This window comes from Oncorhynchus keta, chromosome 8 (genome assembly GCF_023373465.1).
Source record: "Oncorhynchus keta strain PuntledgeMale-10-30-2019 chromosome 8, Oket_V2, whole genome shotgun sequence".
Lineage (NCBI taxonomy): Eukaryota > Metazoa > Chordata > Actinopteri > Salmoniformes > Salmonidae > Oncorhynchus > Oncorhynchus keta.
Genome location: NC_068428.1, coordinates 495026 through 518364, shown reverse-complemented (window position 1 = coordinate 518364; position 23339 = coordinate 495026). Strand labels below are relative to the sequence as shown.

The following is a 23339-nucleotide window of genomic DNA, read 5'->3' as shown; positions in this document are numbered from 1 at the left end:
CCGGGGGGCCCATGGGGTGGCGCACAATTGGCCCAGTGTCGTCCGGGTTAGGGAGGGTTTGGCCGGCAGGGATATCCTTGTCTCATCGCGCACTAGCGACTCCTGTGGCGGGCCGGGTGCAGTGCACGCTGACCAGGTCTCTAGGTGTACGGTGAATCCTCCGAAACATTGGTGCTGCTGGCTTCCGGGTTGGATGTGCGCTGTGTTAAGAAGCAGTGCATGGTTCTCGACCTTCGCCTCTCCCGAGTCCGTACGGGAGTTGCAGCGATGAGACAAGACAGTAACTACTAACAATTGGATACCACGAAATTGGGGAGAAAAAGGGGTTAAAAGTAAAATATAAAAAATTAAATACTCTTCTACTATTTTGAACAATAGAGGACATTTGAGGACCTACACAGCCCATTTGTGCCATGTAATGAGGATACCTGCACCACCTACTGAAGTGTGCTGTGCTATTGTGAAGTAATTCACATGATAAAAGAGGTGAAAGGGAGCCTGGAGTGCCACTGTAATGCAATTACTGCTAATTTTGCTTAGAAGGGACATGGAGATGTTGTTGCTCCATAGTAACGCATTTTCACGTGACACAGTCCAGTCGGAAGTATGGAGCCACCCTAACTGCATGAATGTGGCACTCAAATCTCCTTTTCACCCCATTAGGGCGGCAGGTAGCCTAGTGGTTAGAGTGTTGGGCCAGTAACCGAAAGGATGCTAGATCGAATCCCAGAGCTGACAAGGTCAAAATATGCAGTTCTGCCCCTGAACAAGGCAGTTAACCCACTGTTCCTAGGCCGTCATTGTAAATAATAATTTGTTCTTAACTGACTTGCCTAGTTACCGTAATTGCTGGACTATTAAGCGCACCTGAATATAAACCGCACCAACTGATAAAAAAATTTAAAAAATGTATTTTGTACATAAATAAGCCGCACATGTCTATAGGCCGCAGGTGCCTACCGGTACATTGAAACAAATTAACTTTACACAGCCTTTAAACTAAACACGGCCTGTAACAAAAATAAATAGGCTTTAACGAAATATGGCTTGTAACAAAAATAAATAGGCTTTAACGAAACACGGCTTGTAACAAAAATTAAACAGTAGCCTACCAAGAAAGTCATCTTCCTCCTCCTGTGCACTGAAACCACTGAAGTCATCTCCTTCGGTGTCGGAGTTGAATAGCCTCAGAATTGCTTCATCCGATGTTGGATCGTTTTCATTGTTGCGCTCGTCACTTTCATCCAGAGGCAAATTCCCCGCTGAACTGCCCTCAACGTTACGCAGCAGTCCAGCCTTTCAAAACACGTTGATGATAGTGGATTTTTTGACAATGCTCCACGCTGTCAGGACCCACTGGCAGACTTGACCATAAGTGGCTCTTCGCATGCGGCCCGTTTTAGTGAAGGATTTCTCCCCACTTGTCATCCAAGCCTCCCACCGAACACGGAGCGCCACCTTAAATGCAATGTCCAGTGGCTGCAAATACTTTGTTGTGCCCCCAAGAATCACAGCTGGAATTGAGTTTGTCCTCTTGATGGCTTCTTTCACAGAATCTGTTATGTGGGCCCTCATGCTGTCCAACACGAGCAATGCCTTGTTCTTGTGAAAGAATCCTCCCGGTCGCTTGCCGTAACACTCCGTATGCCATTCATGCATTAGGCCTTCCGTCATCCATCCTTTCTTGTTGACTTTCACAACAATTCCTCTCAGGAATTTTTCTTTTGGCATCGTCATGCATTTAAAAATTAACATCGGTGGAAGCTTTTCTCCCGATGCCGTGCAGCTCCGAACACAGGTGAAGTGCGTTTTTTCATGCCCAGTTGTTTTCAGCATGACGGATGATTCGCCTTTCCTGTTGACAGTCCGAGTGAGAGGCAGGTCAAATGTCAGAGGAACCTCATCCATATTTATGATGTCGTGCGGGCCGATGGAATGCTCCTCTATCTTTGCATCAGTGAATTTGCGGAAGTTTGAAACTTTTTCCTCGTAGTCGGGAGGGAGCTGCTGACACAGACTCGTCCGTACCCTGATGGACAGGCCCTTACGTCTCATAAATCTTAGACACCACGATGGTCCACCTCTAAAATCCTCAAACTTCATTGCGGTGGCGATTGTTTTGGCTTTCAGTCGGATCTGCACAGTTGAAACACCTCGGCCGTCTGCTCTCTGTGTGTTGACCCAGTCTTCAAGCTCATTTTCTAGTTCGGGCCATCTGCTTTTCTTCCCTCTGAAAGCTTTTGTTGTCTTTTTGCACTGAGTCCGTTCCTCACGCTGCTGTTTCCAACGTCTTATCATTGACTCATTAAGGCCAAGCTCCCGTGCAACAGCTCTATTTCCTTTTCCAACAGCCAGATCAATCGCCTTCAACTTGAAAGCTGCATCATATGCATTTCTCCGTGTCTTTGCCATGATGAGGGTGACAAAATGACTACCGTAATCAGAATGATGGGAAGTTTGAGCGCGCTCGATTTACGTCACATTATGTGACGGTGCTCAGTTTTTTGGCGGCATGAATCTTGTGAAAGCGGGAAAAATCCATAAATTAGCCGCGTCATTGTATAAACCGCGAGGCTCAAAGCGTGGGAAAAAAGTAGCGGCTTATAGTCCGGAAATTACGGCAAATGAGAAATAAAAATAATAATTAATACCTGATTTACTTAACAAAAGCCACATCTAAATAGTTGGTCCATGACATTGGGGCGGAAGGGTAGCCTAGTGGTTAGAGCGTTGGGCTAGTAACCGGAAGGTTGCAAGTTCAAATCACCAAGCTGAAAAGGTACAAATCTGTCGTTCTGCCCCTGAACAGGCAGTTAATCCACTGTTCCTAGGCCGTCATTGAAAATAAGAACTTGTTCTTAACGGATTTGCATAAAGGTAAAATAAATAATAGCACAAGTTATCTCTATTGCTCCTCGAGCAAGGGGGGAGGCCGATGACATTACTACCTCCCATCAAACTAACTAACTAAAGTTGATCCTTGGAAGTTTTGCTCAAAACATTATTATTATTTTTTTACCCTTTTAGTGTGTGTCAAGGCCGTAGCCATGGAATCAACATTGGGGGTGACCAAATCTGCAGGGTGGTCTGCCCTCCCTCCTGGATATTTTTTTATGTAAAACTAATTTCCTGCCATTCTAAAATATTTTAAAAAATCACTAACACATACGACAAACTTCTTATTTAGTTTTTTACAATAATGTCTAATAGTGTATTGTATTACACTGCTCTTTTTTATTTGTTACCTTTTCTTGTCTCATTGTATGTAATGGCAGAGATTAGGGATGAATAAAGTATAACAGAAATCTATGCATTGTTATACGAAGACAAGTCCAGATTTTGTGGCCAAGGTTTAGCAAATTGTTGTTTTTATTTGCAAGTAAACTTGGATGGGCAGCATGGTCATTTGCTCTGCTCTCCTCTCCTCTTCTCTCCAGCCCTCTATCCTCCTCTGGTCCTATATTCTCCTCTCCAGTCATCTCTTCTCCTTTCCTCTCATCTCCTCTCCAGGCAATGTGTTTTGACTTACCATTCTTCAAGCAAAGGATCCAAAGGCCTTTTTGCGCTTTTCGTTGACAACGATAAAAGACTGGCATATTCCTTCAAGGTTCAGTTTCTCCTGGTGCACGTGACACATGGCCACATTATTCAGCCTTGTTTGACTCATGGATGATCTAAAGCCATGTCTTCAGCCTCCTCAGGGCACTAAAACTCCTCTCAGCCTCTACAGAGGAGGCAGGGACGGCCAGCAGAAGAAGCCTTACTAAAGCTTCCATCTGACTGAAGAGACCTCTCACATCTGGTACCATTTCCCCAATAATGCAAGCAACATCTGAGCTCTTTTGATATGTGTAATTAGCCCCAAACATGGCCACTGGGACCTGCAGTAGTCTTGAATCCAATTCAGGATACTCGTCTACCACCTTGTCTATGTCTCCGCGTAGCTGCACATGTTCAAGCTGCTACAGCTTGTGGAATCCAGCTTGATCAAACCGCTCTATGAATTGAGTATTCACAAGGCATTGTAGAATTGGGCTCTGTACAAAAACTGGGCATACGGATGTATAAGGGCTGCAGCATGACCGGTGTAACGCTTTGTAGGTTTGCGGAAATGAGGCATCTGAATAGGTTATAGGTCCAACTTTGTTGCCATAGCAGTTGCTTTGCGAACAAGACATCAAAGTGCTATTCCGTTCGCTTGTCATGCATTCTTGTTTTGACATGATCCACAGCCTCCAACATGCCTGAAACGGTCTGTTTCCTAAGCTGCAGGGAGGTGTTCAGACACAAATTACAAATCTGTGATACTGGCTGTCTTTATGCGCACTAAATGTCTCCAGTGCCGCCAACCAATTTTGAAAGCCAGTCTTGACAAAAGCTCAATCTGCTTTGGACGCAAGCTGAGACTTCTGTGTTGCCAAGTATTTAGCACAATAGAAACAGTGGACCCTCTTTAAGGAGGGTCTGTAATGGAGCCAAGTATAATCTTTTAACCATTTCTCCTCAAAGTAGTGTCATATTTGATAGGGTTTGACATTCACATTTGTCTGATTTGGCATGTCTTGTCTTCCATTGTCTCAAACTCTCTCTTGATTGTATTATCTGAGATACACATGAGAAGCCATACTTAGAGGAACATCTCATCTTAAATTAACATTATTCGCTCTTAACCATCAATATTTGCTCCTTTTCTCACTCACCTCCATGTCACCTGCTCTCCCTGCCCTGTCGGCATCCTCATGCTCTCTTTCTCCCTGCCCTGTCGGCATCCTCATGCTCTCTCTCTCCCTGTCCTGTCGGCATCCTCATGCTCTCTCTCTCTCTCCATGCCCTGTCGGCATCCTCATGCTCTCTCTCTCTCCCTGCCCTGTCGGCATCCTCATGCTCTCTCTCTCTTTCCCTGCCCTGTCGGCATCCTCATGCTCTCTCTCTCCCTGCCCTGTCGGCATCCTCATGCTCTCTCTCTCTCTCTCTCTCTCTCTCCCTGCCCTGTCGGCATCCTCATGCTCTCTCTCTCTCTCTCCCTGCCCTGTCGGCATCCTCATGCTCTCTCTCTCTCTCTCCCTGCCCTGTCGGCATCCTCATGCTCTCTCTCTCTCTCTCCCTGCCCTGTCGGCATCCTCATGCTCTCTCTCTCTCTCTCTCCCTGCCCTGTCGGCATCCTCATGCTCTCTCTCTCTCTCTCCCTGCCCTGTCGGCATCCTCATGCTCTCTCTCTCTCTCTCCCTGCCCTGTCGGCATCCTCATGCTCTCTCTCTCTCCCTACCCTGTCGGCATCCTCATGCTCTCTCTCTCTCCCTGCCCTGTCGGCATCCTCATGCTCTCTCTCTCTCCCTGCCCTGTCGGCATCCTCATGCTCTCTCTCTCTCCCTGCCCTGTCGGCATCCTCATGCTCTCTCTCTCTCCCTGCCCTGTCGGCATCCTCATGCTCTCTCTCCCTCCCTCCCTGCCCTGTCGGCATCCTCATGCTCTCTCTCCCTCCCTGCCCTGTCGGCATGCTCGCTCTCTCCCTCCCTGCCCTGTCGGCATGCTCGCTCTCTCTCCCTGCCCTGTCGGCATGCTCGCTCTCTCTCCCTGCCCTGTCGGCATCCTCATGCTCTCTCTCTCTCTCCCTGCCCTGTCGGCATCCTCATGCTCTCTCTCTCTCTCTCTCCCTGCCCTGTCGGCATCCTCATGCTCTCTCTCTCTCTCTCTCTCTCTCTCCCTGCCCTGTCGGTACAGTACCGACAGGGCAGATATACAGTACAGTACATATATACAGTACATCTATACAGTATAGTATACAGTACATCTATACAGTTTCCTATACAGTACAGTTTCTTATACAGTACAGTCTACTATACAGTACAGCTATACAGTCTACGATACAGCATACTATACGGTACATATATACAGTCTACTTTACAGTACATCTATACATTATACTATAAAGTACATCTATACAGTCTACTATACAGTATACTATACGGTACATCTATACAGTCTACTTTATAGTACATCTATACAGTCTACTATACAGTATACTATACGGTACATCTATACAGTATACTATACAGCATACTATACGGTACATCTATACAGTCTACTATGCAGTACACTATACAGTCTGCTATACAGTACAGCTATACAGTACAGCTATACAGTACCACTATACAGTACATATATACAGTATACTATACAGTACAGCCCTACAGTACGGCTATACAGTATACTATACAGGACATCTATACAGTATACTATACAGTACTACTATACAGTACATATATACAGTATACTATACAGTACTACTATACAGTACGGCTATATAGTATACTATACAGGACATCTATACAGTCTGCTATACAGTACATCTATACAGTCTGATATACAGTACATCTATACAGTACATCTATACAGAAACATATACAGTACATCTATACAGTTTACTATACAGTACAGTCTACTATACAGTACAGCTATACAGTACATATACAGTACATCTATACAGTCTACTATACAGTACAGCTTTACGGTCTACTATACAGTACAGCTATACAGTACTACTATACAGTACATATATACAGTCTACTATACAGTACAGCTATACAGTTTACTATACAGTACATCTATACAGTATAGTATACCGTCTGATATACAGTGCAGCTATACAGTCTGCTATACAGTACAGCTATACAGTCTACTATACAATACAGCTATACAGTATACTATACAGTACATCTATGCTGTACAGTCTACTATACAGTACATCTATACAGTACAGCTATACAGTCTTCTGTACAGTCTACTATACAGTACATCATACAGTCTACTGTACAGTACATCTATACAGTCTGCTATACAGTATACTATACAGTACATACAGTATACTCTACCGTCTACTATACAATACATCTATACAGTATACTATACAGTCTGCTATACAGTACAGCTATACAGTACACTATACCGTCTGCTATACAGTACAGCTATACAGTCTACTATACAGTCTGCTGTACAGTACAGCTATACAGTATACTATACAGTACATCTATACAGTACAGCTATACTGTCTACTATACAGTCTACTATACAGTACAGCTATGCATTACATACAGTACATACATACAGTACATCTATACAGTCTACTATACAGTCTGCTATACAGTACATCTATACAGTACAGCTAGCTATACGGTCTACTATACAGTACAGCTTTTCAGTCTACTATACAGTACAGCTATACAGTCTATACAGTACATCTATGCAGTCTACTGTACAGTACATCTATACAGTATACTATACTATTCAGCTATGCAGTAAAGTTATACAGTACATCTATACAGTCTACTATTCAGTATACTATGCAGTACATCTATACAGTCTGCTATACAGTCTACTATACAGTCTGCTATACAGTATACTATACAGTCTGCTATACAGTCTGCTATACAGTATACTATTCAGTACATCTATACAGTCTACTACACTGTCCTTTTCAGTACAGCTATACAGTACATATATACAGTATACTATACCGTACATCTATACAGTCTGCTATACAGTACATCCAAACAGTCTGCTATACAGTACATCCAAACAGTACAGCTATACAGTACATTTATACAGTACAGCTATACAGTATACTATACAGTACATCTATACAGTCTACTGTACAGTACATCTATACAGTCTACTATACAGTACAGCTATACAGTATACTATACAGTACAGCTATGCAGTGTACTATACAAATGTGCAATAAATGAATGCTACCACTGTCTACATAAATTACACATGCAGCGTAACATAAATGATTGGGCTGGCAGGTGGCCTAGTGGTTAGAGCGTTGGACTAGTAACCGAAAGGTTGCATGATCGAATCCCCGAGCCGACAAGGTAAAAATCCCTGAACAAGGCAGATAACCCAGTAGGCCGTCATTTGAAAATAGAATTTGTTCTTAACTGACTTGCGTAGTTATATTAAGGTAAAATAATAATAATTTACACTTTAGTGTGCGTGTGATTTACACTCAGACTTCACACAGGCTTTCTGACAAATATAACATAATGAAGACATTATCGTTATTTGAATATGCCTGTGAGCACCATTGTTGGTCGCTGGGTGAGTGTGTGGCTAATTAACTTTTCGGGTAACTTAGCTACCTACCTAACATTACATTCTAGTTTTCCACTTTTTAATACATTTGAAAGTAATGAAATAGAGAGACAGTACAGTGTTTGACATTGATTGTACCTAACCACAGCAGTCGAGCAACTGCTTCTGCTGGGGTACGGCAACACCACTTGTAACAAACCACACGCAGAACTGCAGTACAGTGTAATACTAGAACCGGTAGTAATAATATTGGCAATTTGTTAAGTTTAGCTATGATTACATTTGCTAATGATTATTTTGGACGGCGGTGCTACGCCTGTCGTAGCGTAGCACATTTTATTTTATTTATTTTTTATATCAATATATTGGGGGGGACATTTTGAGCATATTTGAATGATGTGGGGGGGGATGTGTCCCCTGGTGTGTGGACTTTACTGTATTTGTACCTGGGAAATCGCTCTTCGACAGGAAAAGTTTTTTTTTTTAATCACTGGACGTCTTTAAAGAGTGCTGAATGGGAGACTTGAGGCCGTTTGGTCTTAAGATAAGACGCTAGGGCTGAAGGAGGATTTATCACACAGGTAGGCTGAGGCCGAGGCTGGCACCGGCTGCTAAAAAAGCATTTTCTATTTGTGTCTGTTGCCCCTCTATACATCTCTTTAAGGAGATCATGCGCACACACTCTTGCTCTCTTTCACACACACCAAGCCAAGTTCAGTCCATTGCTCTGGCAGCGTTGATCCCCTCAGGTTCCCTTAGCTGCCCCTCCTTTGAGTCCAGTCAAAGGTGTGAGCGTATATGTATGAGTAAATACACACACGCACATTAATAAGGCAGGAGTGCACAATGGACATGTACTTCTCCTCAACTCTCTCATATTTAGGCTCGACAAACGGCCACTCGTAAGGTGGCTTATCGTACATTGTTCTTATGACTTCCGCTTTGATTCATGTGCTTTTCCAATGGCATCACAATGGTCTCTGTGATTTATATCAAGGGATTACTATATTTTTATCTACCATGTCGTCATTCTAAAGGCAAGAGTTAGGTCTCTTAGGTCTCCTCTCGCACGAGCGTGCTCTAACTCTCTTTGCCCTCTACCGTTCCAATGCCCACTGCGTCCAAGATTGTGTTCGTTCAAGCACACTGTAGCAAAGTGTTTAAAACCCTTTTCCAACAGATGGCAAAAATGTGCATTTCTCATTGGATAAGTATCGGTCGGCCCTCCCTGTTTCAGTCCATTTGGTGCCAAATGAACGTGACCCAGGGCTCCAGCCAGTCCAGACCTCCCTGGCCCTGCATGACTCTGGCTCTGCTGAATGGCCCTTCTCTCCACCCTCGGGTCTCTGGGGGCCGTAAGGCTGACATCAGGGGGTGATCTGTGTGAGCCCTGGCGCCTCCAGCCCTCCAACAGCCCCCACTCTGTCCCCCAGGCCCCTCGCTCTGCTGCTGCTGGGCCAGGCTCAGATTAAGGCTAAAGACTCATTAGGCCCAGTAATGAGAGAGGCGCTGCTCCCGCCTACCCCAGCTAGGGGACTCACAATCAACCTCCCCTGCAGGGTCAGCGGCCCCGGAGGTCTTCACCGGGGACCCAGGTTGTTGTGAGGCTGAAAGACATGTGCACACACACACAAACACTCTGGCTGGGGATGTGGCTGAGCTAAGCACAGGGAGGTCCTGTAGTGCACCGGTGCAGGTGCCTCGTCAACAAGAGGATTAACCTGCAGATTAGGAGACTGATGCTGCAGACATATCCGTGTGTGTGTGTCAGTCATTACTTTCACACTGAGTAATCTAGGATGTTGGAGTATCTTTAAATGTTCGTTACTGACTATTCTAAAAATACTTGTGTATTTTCTGAATGGCTTTGTTTGCTCAATAGGGAAGTTCCTCTGTATTAGTTGGAATTGTTCACACCTCTAGGCTGGTGGATTTACTTACTTACACACCCGATCAGGATACCTGCTGTATATACACTACCGTTCAAAGTTCGGATCACTTAGAAATGTCATTGTTTTTGAAAGGAAAGCACATTTTTTTTGTCCATTTAAAATAACATCAAATTGATCAGAAATAGAGTGTAGACATTGTTAATGTTGTAAATGACTATTGTACCTGGAAAAAGCTGATTTTTAATGGAATATCTACATAGGCGTACAGAGGCCCATAATCAGCAACCATCACTCCTGTGTTCCAATGGCACATTGTGTTAGCTAATCACAGTTTATCATTTTAAAAGGCTAATTGATCATTTAGAAAACCCTTTTGCAATTATGTTAGCACAACTGAAAATTGTTGTTCTAATTAAAGAACCAATAAAACTTTCCTCCTTTAGACTAGTTGAATATCTGGAGCATCAGCATTTGTGGTTTCGATTACAGGCTCAAAATGGACCGAAACAAAGAATTTTCTTCTGAAACTCGTCAGTATATTCTTGTTCTGAGAAATGAAGGCTATTCCATGCAAGAAATTGCCAAGAAACTGAAGATCTCGTACAACGCTGTGTACTAGACCCTTCACAGAACAGCGGAAACTAGCTCTAACCAGAATAGAAGGAGTGGGAGGCCCCGGTGCACAACTGAGCAAGAGGTACATTAGTGTCTAGTTTGAGAAACAGATGCTTCAAGTCCTCAACTGACAGCTTCATTAAATAGTACCCACTAAACACCAGTCTCAACGTAAAAAGTGAAGACGCGACTCCGGGATGCTGCCCTTATAGGCAGAGTTGCAAAGAAAAAGCCATATCTCAGACTAGCCAATAAAAAGAAAGAGAAGATTAAGATGGGAAAAAGAATAGGCACTGAACAGTGGAACTCTGCCTAGAAGGCCAGCATCCCATTGAGCTGTTTGGGACGCTCTGGTTCAACGTGTACGACAGTGTGTTCCAGTTCCCGCCAATATACAGCAACTTCGCACAGCCATTGAAGAGGAGTGGGTCAACATTCCACAGGTCACAATCAACAGTCTGATCAACTCTGTGTGGAGATGTCTCTCGCTGCATGAGGCAAATGGTGGTCACACCAGATACTGACTAGTTTTCAGGTTCACGCCCCTACCTTTTCAAAAAAAGGTTTCTGTGACCAGTTATGTAATTCCCAGTCATGTGAAATCCATAGATTATGGCCTAATGCATTTATTTCAGTTGATTTCCTTATATGAACTGTAACTCAGTAAAATCTTTGAAATTGTTGCATGTATGTTGAGTTTAGATTTTTGTTCAGTGTGTGTGTATATATAGCCTAGATTTATATATGCCTCTCTGATTATCCTGTAACTTCAAGGTCCCACCAGGTCTCACAGTCGCCATTTTGGATCTTATAAAGTGGCCACTCTTGGTTAGAACAGTTTCCTCCTAACAGGACCTGTGGCAGTAGATAGTGGATACAGCCACACGGGTTAAGTGTCAACGGCAAGGTGTGCGTGTGATGTGCTACCATGGCAACAGTGCAGATCTACAGTCGTGGCCAAAAGTTTTGAGAATGACACATTCATTTTCATAAAGACTGCTGCCTCAGTTTGTATGATGGCAATTTGCATATACTCTAGAATGTTATGAAGAGTGATCAAATGAATTGCAATTAATTGCAAAGTTCCTATTTGCCATGCAAATGAACTGAATCCCCCAAAAACATTTCCACTGCATTTTAGCCCTGCCACAAAAGAACCAGCTGGCGACATGTCAGTGATTCTCTCGTTAACACAGGTGTGAGTGTTGACGAGGACAAGGCTGGAGATCACTCTGTCATGCTGATTGAGTTTGAATAACAGACTGGAAGCTTCAAAAGGAGGGTGGTGCTTGGAATCATTGTTCTTCCTCTGTCACCCATGGTTACCTTCAAGGAAATATGTGCCGTCATCATTGATTTGCACATATTGCTGCCAGTAACACTGCACCTAAATCAACCATTTATCGGATCATCAAGAACTTCAAGGAGAGCGGTTCAATTGTTGTGAAGAAAAAAACTTGTCCGGAGAAGACAAGGTGAGCGCTACCATCAGTCCTGTGTCATGCCAACATTAAAGCATCCTGAGACCATTCATGTGTGGGGTTGCTTCTCTGCCAAGGGAGTGGGCTCACTCACAATTTTGCCTAAGAACACAGCCATGAATAAAGAATGGTACCAACACATCCTCTGAGAGCAACTTCTCCCAATCATCCAGGAACAGTTTGGTGACAAATAATGCCTTTTCTAGCATAATGGAGAATCTTGCCATAAGGCAAAAGTGATAACTAAGTGGCTATGGGAACAAAACATCGATATTTTGGGTCCATGGCCAGGAAACTCCCCAGACCTCAATCCCATTGAGAACTTGTGGTCAATCCTAACAAGGAGGTTGGACAAACAAAACCCCACAAATTCGGACAAAATCCAAGCATTGATTATGCAAGAATGGGCTGCCATCAGTCAGGATGTGGCCCAGAAGTGAATTGACAGCATTCCAGGGCGGATTGCAGAGGTCTTGAAAAAGAAGGGTCAACACTGCAAATATTGACTATTTGCATCAACTTCATGTAATTGTCAATAAAAGCCTTTGACACTTATGAAAAGCTTGTAATTATACTTCAGTATTCCATAGTAACATCTGACAAAAATATCTAAAGACACTGAAGCAGAAAACTTTGGAAAGTAATATTTGTGTCATTCTCAAAACATTTGGCCACGACTGTAGGGGACTTGGAGGGGTTGGTGGTCTCATTGTGGCTGCGTACAAATTACAGCCTATGAGGAGGTACTCTCTGAACTTGTCCATTCAAGAAACGCTTGCAAGTTTTATGTTGCAAAATGTATGGTTTTTTTCTTCTTCTTTTTTCCGTTTTTGTCATTTTAGCTGATGTTCTTATCCACAGCGACTTACAGGAGTGAGTTCATACATTTTTATACTTTTTCTTACTGGTTCCCAGCACCATGCTCTAGCAACTGAGCATCAAAGGTTAATCTCGGCTCTGTCGTCCGTGCGCTAGTTGCAGGATGATGAGAAAGGCTGTTAGAGGTAATCAACAGGAGGAATCTGAGCCCTTCCCAGCTCTGTCTGCACGCACACACACACCCGCACATACAGTGCATTCGGAAAGTATTCAAACCCCTTGACTTTTTCCACATTTTGTTACATTGCAGCCAAATTTTTTCTAAAATGGATTAAATAAATAAAAAATACTCAGTAATATACACACAATACTCCATCATGTCAAAGGTTTTTAGAAATTTTTGCAAATGTATTTAAAATAAAAAACAGATACCTTATTTACATAAGTATTTAGATCTTTTGCTTTGAGACTCATAATTGAGCTCTGCTGCATCCTGTTTCCATTGATCATCCTTGAGATGTTTCTACAACTTTGTTGGAGTCCACCTGTGGTAAATTCAATTGATTGGACATGATTTGGAAAGGCGCACAGCTGTCCCACAGTTGCCAGTGCATGTCACAGCAAAAACAAAACCATGAGGTCAAAGGAATTGTCCGTAGAGCTCCAAGACAGGATTGTGTCGATGCACAGATCTGGGGAAGGCTACCAAAAAATGTCTGCAACATTGAAGGTCTCCAAGAACACTGTGGCCTTCATCATTCTTAAATAGAGTGGCCAGACGGAAGCTTCTCCTCAGTAAAAGGAACATGCCCGCTTGGAGTTTGCCAAAAGGCACCTAAAGACCATGATGAAACCAAGAGAGATCCTTGATGGTAAACCTGCGCCGGAGCACTCAGGACCTCAGACTAGAACGAAGGTTCACCTTCCAACAGGACAATGACTCTAAGCACACAGCTAAGACAACACAGTAGTGGCTTCAGGACAAGTTTATAAATGTCCTTGAGTGGACGAGCCAGAGCCCGGAACAAATTCTTATTCACAATGACGGCCTACCCTGGCCAAACCCTCCCCTAGCCCGGACGATGCTGAGCCAATTGTGCACCGCCCTATGGGTCCTTGAGTGGCCCAGCCGGACTTGAACCCGATCGAACATCTCTGGGGAGACCTGAAAATAGCTGACAGAGCTTGAGAGGATCTGCAGAGAAGAATGGGAATATAGGTGTGCCAAGCTTGTAGTGTCATACCCAAGATAATAACTCTGCTGTAATCGATGCCAAAGGTGCTTCAACAAAGTACTGAGTAAAGGGTCTGAATAATTATGTAAATGTGATATTTCAGGTTTTTTTTGCCTCGTCATTATGTGGTAGTGTGTAGATTGATAAGGGGAAAACCGATTTAATACATTTTGGAATAAGGCTGTAACGTACAAAATGGGGAAAAAGTCAAAGGGTCTGAGTACTTTCCGAATGCACTGTAATCAGACGCATACTCAGATGCACGCCTACGGATACAAATTCCTACACAAACCCTCACACACAAACTCGAATATACACACACCCACACACTCACACGCGCCATGGCAGGCAGGATGTTTCTTTAACTGGTGGGCTGCTGCCAAGTGGGTTAGGGTGGAGAGAGGAGTGGCGCGCCACTGCCACCATGGCCCTACTCCAACACACTGCCTGCCTGTCAGTGGAGCGCCAACACATCCCCTCAGCACTGGAGTACACGCCGCGTTACACCCCGCTGCACAGCACAACAAACAGTGTTAGAGCACAGGAGAGGAATTACATTTAGGGATTTCTTTCACAGGAATATCTGCCCCAGCTAGCCCCGCTCTAAACAGCAGATAATACTCCACCCAGAGGCTCCACTTACTGCAGTCAAGTAGGGATCCACCACACCACCAGAGAAGGATCACCCTACATGGTTATCGTTGCCAGAGGAAAGGGCAGGTTTGTAGCTCCGTTTACCGAGGCCTAAACGCCCATTCAGTGGCCAGAGCCAGCTAGCTTCTCTTTCCCCTCTCTAGGCTCTATGATTACTGGGCTATCGTCATACACCGGGACCGAACAGGGCCTCAGTAATAGGTTAGTTAGGCATGCTACACTGAAACAGGCGTGTGTGCGACCATGGCTGGCTCTCACGTAGCCTATGGTTGCATCCCAATTGGCCATCCTGTTCCCTATATCACTATATTCCACCCAAGTGGGTGCTGCCAAATGGTAGTGCTGGAGGAATAGCATGTTATGTACACTCACTTTGTTTTCTTGATGTCTATGCAATTCAGTTTTTAGGTGCCATGTATACTGAAATAAAACAACTCCTATAGTGCACTAGTTTTGACCAGCTCTTGGTGCCGTTTGGTACTCACACTATCGTTGGGATTAGAAAGCTTCTGTTTTGTGATCCACTTTTGACTAGCTGTAGATCAATTCAAACGCTGAGGGAGTATCTAGAGAACCCCAGTTTCATTTTCAGTGTATGTTTTCTAGTCCACCCTTTAGTGTTCTGGAGCCGGGTTGTGTTCTGTAGGGCACGCTGTCTCAAAACGGCGCAATTACATGCCATGTTTCTGTCAGTACAGTGTGTTTACACACACACACACACACACACACACACACACACACACACACACACACACACACACACACACACAGTCAAACACAACACACTGCTCAGCTCTGACAGATAATGGTATTGGCCTGTGGTATACACACATACGTCTGTGACTACTCAGACCCTCGTACTGTGGGAAGATGCTCTTAGTCTTAAGGTAGTTGCAATGACAGAACTTTGGTCCAGAATCTCTGTTGTAAAACTTATGAAATGTAGTTTTGTATGAGTGAAGAGGGGAAAGTGTACGCTTTTGGTTCCATCCCCTGTGACCTAAGCATGTACAGGCCAAGTTACCATCTTCCTGATTTGTTTATCAAGCTGAAGCGGTGGTGGTGGGTTACACTAGAATCTTCAGCCCTAGAGATATATGTTGTGATGTGTTATTGGGCTTTTTCCACAGTCTGTTCACCTCGATTGGACTGGGAAGATCAGCCATGCACATTCCACATCCCCAAGTCACCGCACATAGTATTTGTGTCTGAGACATGGCCCGAAAAACATACACGCGCACACACCGAGAGATCCTGAAAGAGTTGAAGCTGTGTTTGTGTCTAGAACACGCCCAAAAAACATACACGCACACACACCGAGAGATCCTGAAAGAGTTGAAGCTGTGTTTGTGTCTAGAACACGCCCGAAAAACATACACGCACACACACCGAGAGATCCTGAAAGAGTTGACGCTGTGTTTGTGTCTAGAACAGGCCCTGAAAATCACACACACACACCGAGAGATCCTGAAAGAGTTGACGCTGTGTTTGTGTCTAGAACAGGCCCTGAAAATCACACACACACACCGAGAGATCCTGAAAGAGTTGACGCTGTTGTGTGTAACAGGCCCTGAAAAACACACACACACCGAGATCCTGAAAGAGTTGACGCTGTGTTTGTGTCTAGAACAGGCCCTGAAAATCACACACACACACACACCGAGAGATCCTGAAAGAGTTGACGCTGTGTTTGTCTAGAACAGGCCCTGAAAATCACACACACACACACCGAGAGATCCTGAAAGAGTTGACGCTGTGTTTGTCTAGAACAGGCCCTGAAAATCACACACACACCGAGAGATCCTGAAAGAGTTGACGCTGTGTTTGTCTAGAACAGGCCCTGAAAATCACACACACACACCGAGAGATCCTGAAAGAGTTGACGCTGTGTTTGTCTAGAACAGGCCCTGAAAATCACACACACACACCGAGAGATCCTGAAAGAGTTGACGCTGTGTTTGTCTAGAACAGGCCCTGAAAATCACACACATACACCGAGAGATCCTGAAAGAGTTGACGCTGATGTGTGTAACAGGCCCTGAAACACAACTCTAACATCAGGATTTCTAACCTGTAGAAATATGTGCCTCACTGCTTACACAATGTAGCATTTCCATAACTGCATCTTAATCAATCACCTCTCAATGTACTACACTCCACCCCTCCCATTGCTTATCTCCAACATCATTTTCAGTAGATCAGTGTAGAAAAAATACAATCTGTATGGTTGTTATTGGACGAGTTCAGGCAGCACCTCCCCATTTCCAAACATTTTCTCCCTACTGAACACTGCTCTGGTGTCCCTGTCTCTCTGGCAGGGGTAGTGAGTGAATGAATGAGATTGCATGGGAAATGATGAATCTCCCCCAGAGGAAACAAGGGTAACCTCTTTTCTGTCTGAAGGTGATTCTCAGTTGGATCTTTGTGTGTGTGTGTGTGTGTGTGTGTGGGTGTGTGGACACAGAGCAGCCCACTAGGGACACCTGCTGGCCAAAACAGGAACAGCACATAGTATCATTGTTCGTGTGCGTTCCTCCACTATTGGAATTGTGGTGGAACGTGCACTATGACCTGGACCAGAGCTATATCCTTGCTGATTCATTGTCATCCTGTCCAGTACTGTAGATGTTAGCATTGTAGTCAATGAGTTGTGTCGCTTTTCTATTCAAGGATTTTGTCATGGGAGATGAGTTGGAGTTTCTGTATTTTTCACAAAATGTGATGTATTTGGTTATAGTCTGTATGCTTGTTTGTTGACTTTCTGCGTTAGCCTTCTCTTGTTCAGCAGGACTGTAACCTTGGCTCTGACAGGATTGGATTTGGTATAAGCAATATGGCTGAACCACAGCCTATCTGAGAGCAGGGTCAAGCTACTACCATATTGCTTCTACCTATCCAATCCTCTCTTATACACACTCGTGCCTTTGTGGTACAGGCGGTTTTCACACAGGGCCTACGTAATTGGAACTGACTAATGCAACAATGGAACAGCACTCCCACCAGCAGGCAGCTGTTTTGGGGTTTCTCTCATTTGGGCAGGTTACGTATTATTACCTGGTCGCTGATCTGTTTGTGCTATGTTGCCAAGTTGTCAAGACCTCACAAACAAGATCTGGGACCGACCAGGATAGCTGAGGTAGCCTTAGCCTATATAGACCTGTTTTCTGCATTGCTGTTTGCTGAGCCTGCTGTTTTTGTAGTTGGCAAGACCACACAAATAGATCTGGGACCAGGCTAGGTAAGGTAGCCTATATACTGTAGTGTTTCTCTGTTTGCTGGGCCTGCTGTTTCTGTGTCTGTAGTCCTGTGGAGTCAGAAGCAGGGCAGGAATGGATCCCTTCAGGCTGGCTTCCCTATCAGCACAACTGTCTCCCCTGTCACCATGACTGTCCTGCCTGCTAATGAAGTCTCCTGAAAGAGCTGAGGCTCGTGCTGCTCACACACACACACACACAGATATGGACATGCGCGCACACACATACACACACACACACACACTGGCACACATACACAATACGTCTCAATTGTCTCAAGGCTTAAAAATCCATCCCTTCATCTATAATGATTGAAGTGGATTTAACAAGTGACATCAGTAATGGATCATAGCGTTCACCTGGTCAGTCTATGTCATGGACAGAGTAGGTGTTCATGTTTTTTTTTTACACTGTGTGCATACACACAAAGAGAGACAGACCCACACACTCTAACGCACACATTAACCAACTTGGATTGCAGTTCACACCTCACCACACATACACACACACACTACGTTGTGATATACTGCTCAGGGAGTGAGGAGGAGACGCCCTCATTGTGGACAACTGCTTCAGATACCGCTCAATCCAGCCAGCCTTCACTGAGAAGAACTTCAATAATACTGATATCTCTTTTTTCTTTCCCTCTCTCTTTTTTCTCTCTCGCTCCTTCTCACTCTCGATCTCTCAAGTACTTCATGGGCATGGAAAGTGTAACGGCATACATACAGGAACATATTAAATCAAATAAAACTCTCCTCCTCTCTCTCAGGGTGTACCCCATAAAGGAGGTTCCGGTGGAGACCAAACCCCTGACAGACTGGCTGTATCAGAGGTTTGTGGAAAAGGAGGATCTACTGGCCCATTTCTACGAAACAGGTCTGTGTTCACCGCACTGCTTCTTTCAGTTTCGCTCACTCACTCTCTCTGGCCTCTATTCAATTCAATTCGCTTTATTGGCATGACGTAACAATGTACATATTGCCAAATCTTATTTTGGATATTTGCAATATAACCTATCCCTCTCTCTCTGGCCTCTATCTATCACGCTCTCTCTCAGCTCTGTTTCTCTGACCTTTATCACTCTGTCTGAATTCTCTCTCCCTCTCTCTGGCCTCTATCTATCACGCTCTCTCTCAGCTCTGTTTCTCTCTGGCCTCTATCTATCACGCTCTCTCTCAGCTCTGTTTCTCTGACCTTTATCACTCTGTCTGAATTCTCTCTCTCTCTCTCTGGCCTCTATCTATCACTCTCTCTCTGGCCTTTATCACTGTCTGAATTCTCTCTCTGGCCATTATCTATCACTCTCTCTCTCTGGCCTCTGTCTATCACTCTCTCTCTCAGCTCTGTTTCTCTCTGGCCTTTTTCACTCTGAATTATCTCTCTCTGGCCTCTATCACTCTCTCTCTTGCTCTCTGGCCTCTCTTTTAATTGTCTCTTTCTTACCTACCTATTTCTCTCTCTTTCTGCCATCTCACTCTGCCTATCACTATTGTCTCTTCATAAAATCGTGATTGTCCACATTGAGGTGTGATTACAATGAAGCTGATCATAGTGTTTCCTGTGCCCCCCATAACAGGAGCCTTCCCTCCGCCGAAAGGCCAGAAGGAGGCTGTCTCCCGGGCGATGACCCTCGACCCTGTGCAGCTCTGCGTCATCCAATTCCTGGCCTTCGCCTCGGGCTACCTGTGGTACAGCGTCCTGCAGTACTTCTACTGCCGTTTGTTCTGAGTGCACTGAGGGGATGGCAGTTTTAAGGAGGTTCTTTAAAGTGAACCGGATCCTGTTGGCACTGTTCCTGGATCAGCCGATAGCGCATCCACCCCAGTACCATCCTTCCTCCCTACGATGGATTGAATGTACATTTTTCAAAAATCAGGAGGGACTGGAAACAAGAAAAGATTATGTTGGTGTCTTTTTTCCCCTCCTGGATACATGAATACCTACACACACGGACAGACGGACGGATGGACAAACACACACATGATTGACTGAAGCCCCTAATTTTGAACATGAATCATGTTTACACACTAACTTATTGGATACACACCTGCGCCAATCTAGGTGATGGTCTCTCATTTCTCTCACACACTTTTTCTGTTTACACACGTCCTCGTACACTTCAACTGAACTCACCCACACGCCCAGACCCACACGCCCAGTTTTACTCTCAGATCAAGAATGAGGCTCAGGACTTACAACTGAAATTGTTCTCAAGTGGACTCTCTCCCTGGTCTTTAGGTGTAGTTTTACAGTGTGTTTGTGCATTTGTGCCCCCCCCCCCCCTTTTTGCCCCCCGCCCCCCTCTCTTTGTGCCCCCCCCTCTTTTTGGACTTCTCTCCAGGACTGTTGATTAGATGGTTGGGCCCACATTACAGAGAGAGGGAACTTTTGTTGTATGTACCCGATCAGAGACTACCACTTCTGACCCCTCTTTTATGGCCTTCATTGCACTAAAAGGATCCATACTGCCCCCTACCCCACCACCCACTCCAGGAAATATTCCTGAACGGTAGCTGTTTGTTTTTTATTTAGTTTATTTTCATTTTCCCCGCCCTCTAACCACCCCCTCTCCCCCTAACAACGACCATTGCATTTGTTATCGTCGTTGGTGTTGTCGTAGACCACCTACCTTGTCGTCTTCGAGACTTTACTTTACTATGTGTCTGTCCAAGACTGTATTCTGAGCTGACTGACTGAAGGGGAATCTTCTTGTTTACACTGGCGGCCCCCTGTCTGGGCCTAAAGGGAAGCTGGCAACGATGTCAGGCTCTTGTTAAGACTGTTTCCACAACGTGGGGTGGTTCCGGAACCCGGGGGATGAGGGGGGCAGGGCAGTGCCCAAATGCTGATGACGAAACACTGATGGCACATTGGGACAGCACTCTGATCCGACCCCCCCCCTGAAAAATAACTCCCTTAACACCCGTGATGATGCAGATTCTCAACACCCCCTGCCCTCACTAGTACACACACACACACAGATATGGTGCAGCTACACAGAGCAGAGTGGATCTCTGCCCATATAGGACTGTCTCAGTGAGCCAAACTGAAAAAGGCGGACAAAGCTGAATTTCTCCCCATTGGACTCCATTTAAGCCATATGCTTAGTGTCATGGGGTGGGGAATGACATAAGAAAAATATACTTTTTATAGGCGGAGCTACCCTAATGCTCGGCATTCAAAAATTTACATTTTGGCTTACAAACTCGTAGGTGTCATTACTGTAAATTTACAGCGTAACCTGCCTAAGTGAGTGTGTGTGGTTGACTTTTTCCTCCCTTCTTTTTAATATATATATAATTATAATGATGTCGCGCTGATCTGCGATATCCGAGTTGTGGCGGCAAATCACTCTTTAGTGGTCAGTTATTATTTCATTTTAAATTACTTGAACTTTTGTCCTTATGCCATGAGTATATTTAATCTTGTAAATAACGAAGCTGAGGAAGAAATTAATTGTTGTGAGTGACTGCAACCGATGTTATCTCTCTCTCTTGGTCCGACTATTTCTTATTTGTTTTTAGTTTTGAAAAATCATGAATGTTTAAAAAACAAACAAAAAATGATAAAAAGAACAATTGTTTCGAGACCTGTCACTTCTGTGTTACTTCCCTGTTCCTTGACCTTTGGTTTGACCTCTGACATGGATGTTATTTTATGTGTGCTTCATGAACCCGGAGAGCTCGGCCAGGCTCTCAGCTCCTGCACTGTCACAATGCTCAGTGATACACATATGGCCCTGTTGGGATACGTTAGCAATGCATCCTTTCCTTCCTACCTTGAAGAAATCGCAGATCTGAACTGGTTGGATTAGTGTAAGAAACAGGGTGGTTACCTCGTCTACACCTATCCAATCTCTTATCTATATGTGCTTACCTCAGCAAAACAAGGAAGGAAGGATGCCTTTCTGAAGTATTAGAACAGGGACAGAGGCCCAAGTTCGAACCAAATCATAGCCCCTCCACCTAAAGACACTGATGGATTCCAAGGTCAAAAAAAATACAGGTTAAGACAACATAATAATTCTACGCGGCAGTGTTTGAAAATAAACAAATTAATTGGACCAGCCCCATTGTTAACCACTAGCACCGTTGCTAACTAGCAACGCTGGTCCCATTTTTGCAAAGAGTTATGGGATATTAGAATCCCGTCTTAATCTTTTGTCATCTTCAACCTAGGCTGATTCCAACTTGTAGATCTTAAAGGGACTTGATTGGTGTATGCAGTATTGCAAATCTCCTATCTAGACTATTATTGGGCTTGGTGGAGATATTGCCATCTTATTGATCTCCATCTAGCCTTTGTAAATCTTATGGTGGTACCAAGATAGTGTCTAGTGGTAGGGAGTCAAATGTTTTATTTGAAACATAAAAATAAAGAATTCCAAATCACTCTTCACGTTGAAGGGGAATTCAGTCATGGCCCAGCAATGATGCAGCAGTTCTGTCCCATAATTGTTATTATTACCATGGTTTTTAATGGAGCAAAAGCCACACAGAAGAATTTACAAATTGGTTGAACAGCCAAAATCATGATGTTTAAGTAATTCAAACGGAATGGACTGTCGTCGTCACCTCCGAAAGCGTGGAAATACTGTACAGTAACAGAGGCTGTGTATGAAATGCAGAGGGCTGGCTGGTTCGGGAGAGAGTCCATTTGGAGATGGGCCTTCAATTTTTAGGTGTCATCTTCATGCCGGTCCCGTGAGATTGCCCTTCAATGTGAGAGAGTGACAGAAAAATGTAGTGTCTCTCCAAAGAAAGGCAGGGGGAAATAAGATTATTTTCCTAGATATGGTTTTAGGAAGAAAAAAAATACTATGTTAGGAATTTTAACAAACAATACTAGAAACTGTAATTTTCCATTTTGTACTCCTCCCTTTCTTCCTAGCTACACAGCCATTTTACCACACAAAGAACTTGTGCTGGAATAAACTGATGGTCATGAAGATCCTGAAAGCTTGTCTGGTTTTTCCTCTGCCTCATGTACTTAGTGTTTGATGTACTACACAACTGTTGGTTATTGATGTGTGTGTCACGCTTCAAAAGGTGTCTGTGCACTTCCTTTCACTTTAAGATGACACACTTAAACTCCTAATTTGAGTTTATGTTCAAATGTCCATACATTTTAATTGGAGACATTCTCTCTCTGATATATTGGAAATGTAGACGGTGAATTAAAGTATGTCACTGTCATAGAATGTGTGATCTGAACTCATAGTACAGTACATTATGAAACATGAGAAATGTTTTAATGATGGCCCACCCCCTAATTTGAAAATAAGGAAAAAAT

At 44.1% G+C, this 23339-nt stretch overlaps 1 protein-coding gene across 2 annotated transcripts in view; it reads left to right on the top strand.

Annotated features, from left to right (window-relative positions):
- LOC118386644 (acyl-CoA:lysophosphatidylglycerol acyltransferase 1-like) overlaps positions 1 to 23005 on the top strand; it is a 79655-nt gene extending 56650 nt beyond the window's left edge. For both annotated transcript variants that reach the window (XM_035774354.2, XM_035774355.2), the window contains exons 7-8: positions 18817 to 18923; positions 19624 to 23005. In XM_035774354.2, the coding sequence (XP_035630247.1) occupies positions 18817 to 18923; positions 19624 to 19775 (259 nt within the window). In that variant the 3' untranslated portion in view covers positions 19776 to 23005. The remainder of the gene's footprint in view (positions 1 to 18816; positions 18924 to 19623) is intronic.
- Positions 23006 to 23339: the final 334 nt, after the last annotated feature.